The following is an 11372-nucleotide window of genomic DNA, read 5'->3' as shown; positions in this document are numbered from 1 at the left end:
GGAATTTTACATAGGAAGTTTGAACCATACCAAAGAGCCTTAATGTTACCTCTACTCATTTCTGCAATATTTTCGTGATATTTGGCCTTAAATTTAGGTCTCTGATCAGTTTTGAATTGATTCTGGTGCAAGATGAAATGTGTATGGATCTAGCTTCAGTTCATTACAGCATTGTTTATCATAGCCAAGATATGGAATCAACCCAGATGACCCAAGCAAGAAAATGTAGTTCATATACACAATGGAATTAAATCTATCTCTCAGAAAGAAGAGTATGATGCCATTCATAAGGAAACTTATAAGGAGGGGCACAGAAATGGAGGGACAAATGGTGAACAAATACAGCAGTGCTACTCACTAGATACTATGTTAAAAAGGAACTATCCAACTTGAAGGTAGGGACAAGTAGAAAAAACTGGAGAGTGGGAGGGAAGGAGTGATATTGTCCAAAAGGAATGTACTTTATATCTGACTTATGTAACTATAAACCTACTCTACATAACTTTAAAATAACAGGAAAAATAAATTAAAATAAATTTCAAATGTCACATAATGAAAATTAAATGACAAGAAAAAGCAGCAAACAATAAATAAATAAATAGACTCCTGTGTTATACTAAACACATACATTGTTTGGAACATAATAAAATTGGGAATTCGAAACAGTTGGGAAAAATAATTATACACCTATAAAATGGTCCAACTAGGACTAGAGGCATGGCTCTAGAGCACCAGCCAAGAGCAAACAAGCCTAGCAGGAATTTGAAGCCCTGAGTTCAAACCACATAGGCACAGAGGGAATGCATCTCTAATCTTACCTAAGGAGGATGAGATCAGAGGATCATGGTTTCAAGCCAGCTTGGAAAGAAATGTGTATGTGTGTGCATATGTCCCAGGCCCGGGGTTTGAACCCGTGCCTGGGTGCTGTCCCTGAGCTTTTCTTCTAAAGGCTAGCACTCTACTATTTGACTCACAGATCCATTGCTAGGTTTTTGCTGGCTAATTGGAGATAAGAATCTCATGGACTTTCCTTCTCAGGCTATTTTCAAGCCAAGCTCCTCAGATCTCAGCCCCTTAGTAGGTAGGAATACAGCATGAGGCACTGGTTCCCTAGTTTTGATTCAATTTTAATTAGTTAAAGGTAGGGGAAATACAAAGGAGGAGACAACAATGCTTGATAAGAAATGTATTCATTATCTTGTTCATGTAACTGTAACCCATCCTCTGTACAGTATTCTCACAATAAAACACTTGTTAGATAAAAAATTAATAAAATATTTTTAAATTTAGATATATTGAGGACTGTCCTAAGTATAGGTTTTCCAATTTTGAAATAATTTAATAAGGTTGCATGAATGCAGTAGGATTTTTTGACAGACCAAACAGAAGGAGAAAAAAAAAGAAAAAATAACTCTAAGTATAATCATTGATATATTTAATAGTTTTTATCTATTGTTCATTGACTCACAGATGCATTTTCTTTTTGTATGTTGATAGTATATCATAGAAAAGAAAGTGTAACTAGAACACAACACACCCTTCATATTTTATAATTACCTAGAACAATGAAGATAATGAATTGTTTTTCTTTCAAGTCTTTAATTTCAACAAATTGAAAGAATTCAGCAACTTCCAAGATTAGGAGCAATATTTACAAGAATAATTTGAAAAAATATTTTTTTGCTAAACAGAAAAATCCTCACTTGCTAGATTTATTATTGGAAGATGAAATAGCATTCTTGCATTAAAACTTTTTACTTGTAACAAATATAAAACAAGTATGGACAAAAGTTAAACTGTAGGTCTGTCCTTTGCTTCACTTGTGTCCAAGTTTCCTCTGATGACTCTCATTTTCATTCTTTTTAATTGACAGAGTATTCTAATACTCAGTCTTTACTTTTTCTTCCCTTTAGATTCTTGTCCCATAAGTGATTTTTACCTAATCCAGTAGCTTTGGTTATCAGTTAATGGATGGATGAATCTAGAACCGATTTTCACAGCCAACTGGAGAAGAGATATATGCCCAACAGAAAATAATTGTTCCCATGGTGACTCACTTATGAACTCCTTCAAGTTAATCTTAAAGACCTCCTTTGCTACATTTTCAGCTCTGAGTTTCGCAGCATGTAGATTAAGAGGTTGAGGCTGTATAAACATACTCGTGATTGATCGTTCAGTGGGGAAAATCTGCAAATGTTTGTTGATTGCTACACTCAAAGGTGACATCTGTTCCAGCCCACACAACCAAGATACAGGTTGGGATGACTGTTTTTTAGTCATACATTTTTATAGGGAAAGACCACAATCATCCCCAGGATGCTAAGAATAATCAGCACTCCATGTTTTCTAATTTTATCCAATACTGTAATAGCATAAGTAAACATATGTCATAGAGCATAGAACTTACTACAAAATGTTGATTTTTTTGATTATGTGATCATTTATCCAGAAAATTCAAAAGGATTAGCTATAAATCTCTCCTATAAAATAAAAGAGTTAGAGGGAAGTCATTTCATGTAAAACTTTTTTGAATAACACACAGATATTTGGAAAACATAATGCAGAAAGCAGATATTTTATTAACTTAGCCCAAACAACAAACCTAAGCACAAATAAAAATGTTAAAGATCTATACAATGGAAAAAAGAAGAAAATGAAATACTGAAACAATAAACAAATTTGAACAAAGATGTTTCATGATTTCCAATATGATAATTTAATTTGTTCAAATAAAATTATACATTTAATATACTGGTAGTCAAAAACCTTTAAGATTTAGAGGCTTCTGAATTTTTTGTGAAAAAACAACCTTCCTAGATTGACAAAGCCTTCTAAAATTATTCCAAATAGGAAAATATTATTTTTTGAGAATAGTGAATGGGAAGCATTTCATTACAAATCAATATAATATTGAATTAGATATAATCACCTCAAAGAGAAATACAATCATAAAATTAAATGCATGTTCTACAAAATTAAGAAAATTAAAAGAAAGAATGAGGTTGGCAGGGATAGGGAAGAATGAACAAAACTCATTGTATTTATATACTACTTTTATGGCAACTCTTTTGTAAACTACTTAAAGATAAAAATAAAAATTAAAGAAATGGAAAACAAGATAGCTAATTGATAAAACTAAGATAGTTTAGAAAGGAATACACAAATATTTGAATGTAAAAAAATGAACATAGCCTATCAGATGAAAAATATTTCTAATGTCTTAAATACAGAAAATTATTATTACAGTAACAAAAATATCTCTATTTAAAATGGCTTAAAACCTAGAATGTAACGTTCTCAACATAAAAGAATCTTAAATGATGTAATGGCTATGTAATTACCTCATTTTTTATTTGAAATGAGAAATTCCAACTTAACTAAATGATAGTGTAAAAACATAACCAATAGCCTAGTACCAATGGCTCACTCTCTCATCCTAACTACTCAGGAAGCTGAAGTCTGAGGATGGAGGTTCAAAGCCTGTTAGGACAGGAAAGTTTCTGATACTCTTACCTACAATTAATTACCCAAAAGGCTATAAGTATAGTGGCGGTTTAAGTGATAGAGCACTAGACATGAGCAAAAAAGCTCAGCGAAAAGGCCTGGGTCCTAGCTTCCCTCCACAGCATGGAGACACAAATAAAGACAAAGAACCAAAGAAACTGAGAGGTCTTTGGGGTCCATCTAATCAATATATTAGAATTAGTACCATGTTCAGCATGGTTTTCTTTTTTTTGTGTGAAAATACTGTACAGAGGGATTACAATTACATGGTCAAGATAATGAGTACATTTCTTATCAAGCATTGTAGCCTCCTCCTTTGTTTCCCTTTCCCATCCCTTCCCATCCCCCCCCCCCCCCCCCCCCCCGCCCCCTACCTCCAATCCTCCCGTTTCCCCCCCACCAAAGTTGTAAAGTTCCTTTTGGACATAATGACTTGTACATTTCATTGTTGCAATGGGTCCACCTGTATCCCTATTTAAACGATTTGTTTTTCCCCTTTCCCTCCACAAATTATACTGACATCAAATACAGTGAAAGCAGGGGTTATACTGTGGGGGAGGAACATACAAAGCAACAAAGAAATAATCTTATAAATGCATTAGAAACAATCACATGAAAGAAAAAAAAACACTTGAATACATATCTTAGGGTTCATTTCCCTAACATCACCTTATCTGAACTTTTCGGCTTGACTCAGACATCTACTAGATATTGCAAATAAGGGAAACCATGGGACCTATGTTTCTTTGGGCCTGGCTTACTTCACTTAATATAATTTTTTCCAAGCCTTTCCATTTCCTAACAAATGGGGCAACGTCATTCTTTCTGATGGAGGCATAGAATTCCATTGTGTATATATACCACATTTTCGTGATCCATTCATCTACTGAGGGGCATCTGGGTGGATTCCATATCTTAGCTATAGTAAATAGTTCAGCATGGTTTTCTAACTCTTGTTGATACTATGCCCCAAAGTTTTCCCATGGAAGTTTTCATCTCTGTATTTCTCAAGGTATAGATCAAAGGATTCAGCATGGGGGTGACAATGGTATAGAAAACAGTCAAGGATTTGTCAATGGGGAAGTTGGAAACCGGTCGAACATACATGAAGATACAGGGAACAAAAAACAGGACAACCACCGTGATGTGGGAGCTGCAGGTGGACAGGGCTTTGCGCCTCCCCTCCTGACTGTGAGTCTTGAGATTGTTCAGGATGATGCCATAGGAGATGAGGAGGAGAATGAAGACCACCATACAGATGGCGCCACCATTGGCAACCACAGTGAGGCCTACGACATAGGTGTCGGTGCACGCAAGTTCCAACAGTGGGTACATGTCACAGATGAAGTGGTCGATGACATTAGGGCCACAAAAGGGGAGGCTGTACACAAAACCAATTTGAACAATCGAGTGTCCAAAACCTCCAGCCCAGGCCACCAGCAACAGGAGGATGCAAACTCTACGATTCATGATGGTCAAATAGTGCAGTGGCTTACAGATGGCCACATAGCGATCATAGGCCATCACCACCAGAAGGAACACCTCAGCACCTCCAAATAAGTGTGCAACGAACAGTTGGACCATGCAAGCTTGAAAGGAAATCGTCTTTACCTCACAGAGGAAGTCTGAAATCATCTTGGGTGAGATGGCCGTGGAATACACAGCATCCATGAGTGACAGGTACGCAAGGAAGAAGTACATCGGGGAGCCCAAGGAGGGGCTGGCAGTAATGGTCACCACTATAAGTAAGTTGCCAGCCATTGTCACAATGTAGATGAGTAAAAACAGGATGAATAGTACTTTTTGCACATCAGGATCCTGAATGAGGCCCAGGAGGACAAATTCTGTGACATTGTTCCTCCCTGTCATCATTACTCTTCTTGGCTTTAGAGATGACAACACAGGACAGGAGAGCTTGGCAGGAAATCGAGGACAGGACTAGGAACTGTCCAGCAGGAGGGTAGCACCACTGTGTCTACTACATACAGATGTGACCATGATCTCCTGTATCATGGAACACAACATCTTTACATCTTCCAAGTAGTAAATGCACAGAAAATGCTTAGTTTTCTACTGGGTTCCTCTTCCAAGAAGCACAACAACCCTTTTTTAGGGACAATTCTATTTTTTTCTTGGATTGCCTAGTTTGCTTACGGGTATGGGATTTTTTCTCAAAATGAGTAGGTTCCTAAAGAGAAGAGTAGAAAAAGGTTTATTGGTCATTTATATATTTAAAACTATTTATATAAAAGAAGCTACCACTTGATCTTTGCAAATACACAAGGAGAATTTTTTTCTTCTTTTTTTATGAAACCATCACACAGGAGTGCCAGTAATTTTGAAATATATGACCAATATCAATTCAGTCCTTCATCTTAGTATATTTGTGGGAAGAAACTTTACAACATGATCAGTGTAGCACCAAATTTCACATCTGTACTAGAACACCCATTTAGTGCTATAAATTGCTCTATTAGTGGTTTGTCTTTCAATTTTCAAGGTATATCCAGTATTTTGGTAGTACTGGTGTTTGAACGCACAGCCTCATGACTTCTAGGAAAGTTCTCTATCAATTGAGCCACAGCTCCAACCCTTATATCCAGTATTAATAAGAGTAATTAAATTTCATGAAATTTGACTCTAAACTATATCAAATAATTCCAGAATTAATTACACTCATAGCTATAACCACTACTAAATATGAGCTATACCTCTGTCCATTTTCACTAGCCTACACCAATTTTATTTACATTCCTTGTCCAGATTCTTAGCAATATTTTTAACTAACCCATTTTAGCAAATATTTAAAACTAACTCCTTTCTCTCACCAGCTATTACATCAGGAGCTAAGTTTTTATTTATAAGCTTCACTAGATCCTGGGCAAGTTCAAATAGAAGTTCAGTGAGGAGATTCAAAAAATCCAGTATATTAAAGGAAAAACTTGTCCTCCTGGGTCTCAAAAAGTATTATTCACCCTGTTTTTACATCTTGTGTGTGTGCATGTGCACACACACCAGAATTAGAAAGCCTGAGTCTCAGCCATTTGTAAGTATAATTACAAATTAGTCTCAATGTGCATATTATAAAATATATGGTTATAACAGATGAATTCAGAATCCACTAAACATCCAACTACCTACAGCATTAGAAGAAGAATTCTTTTTCTACCTCTTTTTATTTTGATTTGTTTTTATATGTGCCTATTCAAATAGCAATTCCCAAGTGCACTATTGATTCCTGGAATAAATGTTATCAATAATAAATGGTATGTAATATTTGATGTAACCCAGGAATGACTGTCAGGGTGTGGACCAGTGTTGAGCAATATGGACTCTGGAACCTCATGGCTTATGCTGTGATCCAAGGTTCATTCATTTACTATCAGTGTGACCTTGGACAACATAACCCCCCCCCCCCCGGTACCATGCTTCTTCCTTTTTGCATGTGTACATTCATAGTATTCACATCTCCTTGAGTTATTATTCTGCTGTTAAGATACAGAGTTAAAAAGGACTGCCCAGTGAACTCTATTTAAATGGTATGTGGTACTAATATTTTTGACAGCTTTGCCTCTTGATGGGAATCTGCCTTGCTCTCGTAACCCAATGCTGCCTTTCTGGCCCACTGCCCCCCCACGCCTCTGGGGCTTTATAAATGTCCACATTGCCTGTGGGAGACCATCTTCAGTAGCTGCCCGAACCCTCCTGCTTGCACTCCATGTATCCCCGACTCCGTCTGGTGTTACCTCTTGCCCCTATACAGAAATGATTAAATCCAGATCTCATCTCTTTAAGTCTCTTCTTTCTCTCACCTTGTCTGCTTGATCTTTACTACCATATGCCTGACATCTCTATTCACAATTATCATGATGACTTGTCAATGCAATGAGAACTATAGAGGAGTCTTAGGCATTGCCTGGTATGAAAAGAAAGTGTATCAGTAAGTCATGAACACATTCTTAGACACAGAATAAAATTTTATGTTGTACATTTTACGTATATCAGCAATATAGCCATGCATTCTTGTGAAGAAATGTATTTTGACTGAAAGCAACAAAGAAAATTCCTTTGTAGGGACTCTAGGGTCAAGGATATGTGCATAAAATAAAATATTGAATCAATTCACTTATTTACATATATGATATATAATATATTACAAATTATATGTATAATGACTAATTCATGATATATACATATATACATATATGTATTTATATTTGTCAAAGATAAAATAAACACCAATAAAGTATCATGAAAAAAATGAATATATTTGTATGTTCTAATTAATTTCTGTTTTGCTAGCTTTATTGGCTTAATTCAGGTGCATTAAATGACAATTTGTGATACTTAATACATTGGTTGCATTTCAGTATAGCATAGAAATTTTCACCTGGTATCCATTGTCATTTCCCGTGAGCTCACATATTGGGTCTTGTCCTGGTCTGGAAATGAACACTGCTTTCATTTAGGACAGCTCAGCATCTTAGGGAGCTGTGTACTCACAGAACTAGGATAGTGTGAGGCTGTTGAGAGGATCGACAAATAGCTCCAACTGTCCACTGTTCCTGCATCTCCACGTGGGTTTCCTGATCTGTCTCTAAGAGAAAAATGTCCTAAGTGGATGCCTCAGATATAAAAGCTTTTAAATTTTAACGTTCACTGTGCAGACAGCTGATTATTCTTACCCTTTGGAAAATATTCTTCTTGGAAAACACTTACATTTTCATGACTAAAAACTGACAGTTCATAGAAGGTAACCTAGCCAATTGCATTATTTGATGGCTCCACACAGACACAGAATTCTATATGAAACTCGGTTACATGAGTTTCTTAGTCGATTGTGCTAACGCCACAAAAAGTTCTTTAGTTTGCCAACATTTAAATCGATACCTATTGAGATCATTAACAAACAAGACAAAGGCACTCAGTTAATTGTAAAAACTGATATTGGATGTGTCTCACAAGAGAAGCAAACTTTTCAATCCTTTAGTCATTCAAATGACATCTTCTCAAGTAAGGTCTCTTCTTTCCTAAAAAAATATATATGCCAAGATCTCCATAATCCCATTCCAAAATATAAAAAAAGCCATTGATAAGAAAAAGATGCATACACAGAAATGGAGGGTCAAAGGGTAAACAAATGCATCAGCAGTACTCAATAGACACTATGTTGCAAATGAACTATACAACTTGCCAAAAAGAAATGTACTCTTTATCTATCTTATGTAACTGTAACCCCTCAGTATATCACCTTTAAAAATAACAAAAATGATTTTTAAAAAGAAATTATGCATACAAAAAGAAAACATGACACTTCTAGGCACTAAGAACAAAACACCAGCTGAGAGCTACTCAAGCCTGGGTAAAACCTGAGTTTTTTCTAACAGGAAAATACCTCTTCCCTAAAATTTATACATGCAGGTAACGAGTTTTACATCATTGCCTTTATTAATGAGAGATTCAGTAAGGTCATTATAGATTTGTTCATTACAATATTTGGAACAAAATCAAATGAATTCATCTCTCTGGGGTAAATTTCTTCTTTTGAACAATTCCTAGAGAGAACATACTAAGCTAGAAAATACAGAGAGTAGCTAACTGACAAAAATCATATTAAAAAAAAAACCCTGTAAGGTTATAACAAAAAGTCTCCACTGCCTTATTAATAATGTATGGCTTCCACATTATGAAATAGATAAGGAAGGAAATATTGGATACAGCCTGAAAATATTTAATTCAGCCCCAGTCCCCTTACCCAATCACACCCAACCTAACCACTAGGAGAAAGGTATGGCCCAAGAAGCTCAGAGGCACAGTGCCTTCATTTGAATGAAACAGGAAAACACTTCAGTATAAAAGAAGGCTGAGTTAGATCCAAACACATGCATTGTCTTGGAACATAATAAATTGGGATTTCAAAGCAGTTGGGAAAAAATAATTATACACCCATAAAACATTTAACTAGAAGCATGGCTCAAATAGTAGAGCAATAGCCATGAGCAAGCAACCAATCAGGAATTTGAGGCCCTGCTTTTAAGCCACAGCTATGGCAGAGAAATAAAGATTTAGCCAGATCATGGTTTGAAGCAAACTTGGGCAAAAAATTCTGCAAGATGCCTTCTAGAGATGGATCAAAAATCCAGGCTGAAGGGATGATTCAAGAGATAGAGAGCCAACATAAAGCAAGCAAGCCATGTGAGAATGAAAGGTACCTTATTCAAGCCTCAGAATCGGTAAAAAGAAAAAAAAGTCTAACTAAAAACTTATTAAAATTCTGCCCCTAGCTAAACATTTTTAAAAATATAAAATCACAAACCGTGATTTTAAAATGTATGCAGAGAGAGGGGGTACCAAGGTGGCGACAGGGCAGTAGGGAAACGCCACAGCTCTCTCCAACCAAAAAGAGAGTTCGAGTTCCAACGCTTAATCTCCCCAAGAGACCGACAACAACAAAAAGACGAACACTCAGAGAAAAACCAGAGGTGGAAAATAATAAAAAAAGAAAGATAGGAAAAGAAGAATTTCAGAACAGAGAAGAGCGAAGACCCCTCCCCCAACCTTTACTGGCCGCGCGGCAGTGCGCCAAGCCGCCGGCCAGCCGGCCCGGCGGAGGCTGCCGGAGCCACAGAGACACAGGGGGCTGCTTGCAGATCACCAGGTACCGGTTTGCAGAACTGCGTATCGCCAGGAACAAAGAAACCTACCAGCCGGGAGTCTCCACGAGGATCCCACCCCCACCCCTCACTTTCGACCGGAGTAGAGAAGCTCCATCCCGCCAAAGCCGCCCGGCACCAGCAGCGCGACAAAGGGACCTGTTGGCAGACCACCCGCCGGATCGCGATTGCAACGACCCGGATCAAACCAGTTCAAAACAGCCCAAACCTGTTCAAACAGGTCAGAACCGGATCAAACCATTTAGAACCGGTTCAAACCGGATCAAACAGGTTTAAACCGGTTCAAGACAGTCAGAACCGGATCAAACCGGATCAAACCGGTTAGAACCAGTAAGAATCGGGTCAGACCGGCTCAAACCGGTTAGAGCCGGATGAAACCGGATTAAACCTGCTCTAACCGGTTCAAACTGGCCAGAACCAGATCAAACCGGTTATAACCGGCTCAAACTGGATCAGACCGGCGCAAACCGGTGTAATCCGCTTCAAACCGGATCAGACAGTTCAGAACCGGCTCGAACCGGTTAGAACCGGATCAAACCTGCTCTAACCGGTTAAAAAGAGCTCAAACCGGTTCAAACAGGTCAGAACCAGATCAAACCGGTCAGAACAGGCTCAAACCGGATCAGACCGGTCAGAAACGGATCAAGCCGGTTAGAACCGGATCAAACAGGTTTAAACCGATTCAAACTAGATCGAACCGGCTCAAACCGGTCAGAACCAGATCAAACCGGCTGAAATCGATTTGAACCGGCTCAAACCGGCGCCAACCGGTTTAAACCGCTTCAAACCGGATCAGACAGGTCAGAACGGGATCAAACCGGTCATGACCGGAAACTGGTGAGAACCGGATCAAACCGGTCAAACCGGTCAGAACCAGATCAAACCTGTTAGAACCAGCTCAAACCGGATCAGACCGGCGCAAGCTGGTGTAAGCCGCTTCAAACCAGATCAGACCGGTCAGAACCGGATCGAACCGGCTCAAACCGGTCAGAACCGGATCAGACCGGTCAGAACCGGTTCAAACCGGCTCAAACCGGTTCTAACTGGATCAAACCGGTTCTAACTGTTTCAAACCCGTCAGAATCCGATTTCAAACCCGTCAGAATCGGATCGAACCGGCCCAAACCGGTCAGAACCGGTTCAAACCGTTTAGAACCGGCTCAAACCGGATCAAACAGGTTTAAAACCGTTTCA

At 38.1% G+C, this 11372-nt stretch overlaps 1 protein-coding gene across 1 annotated transcript; it reads right to left on the bottom strand.

Annotated features, from left to right (window-relative positions):
- Positions 1-1307: 1307 nt before the first annotated feature.
- LOC122104694 (olfactory receptor 4A5-like) lies at positions 1308-5373 on the bottom strand. The gene is made up of 2 exons (XM_042675636.1): positions 4479-5373; positions 1308-1378 (listed from the first exon to the last, which is right to left on the bottom strand). The coding sequence occupies exons 1-2, from the start codon at positions 5371-5373 to the stop codon at positions 1308-1310; spliced, it is 966 nt and encodes a 321-aa protein (XP_042531570.1).
- Positions 5374-11372: the final 5999 nt, after the last annotated feature.

The sequence above is a fragment of the Dipodomys spectabilis genome, unplaced genomic scaffold (genome assembly GCF_019054845.1).
Source record: "Dipodomys spectabilis isolate Male_0828 unplaced genomic scaffold, ASM1905484v1 ptg000030l, whole genome shotgun sequence".
Taxonomy (NCBI): Eukaryota; Metazoa; Chordata; class Mammalia; order Rodentia; family Heteromyidae; genus Dipodomys; species Dipodomys spectabilis.
The sequence above is the reverse complement of the archived record's forward strand: the minus strand, read 5'-3'. Positions and strand labels throughout refer to the sequence as shown.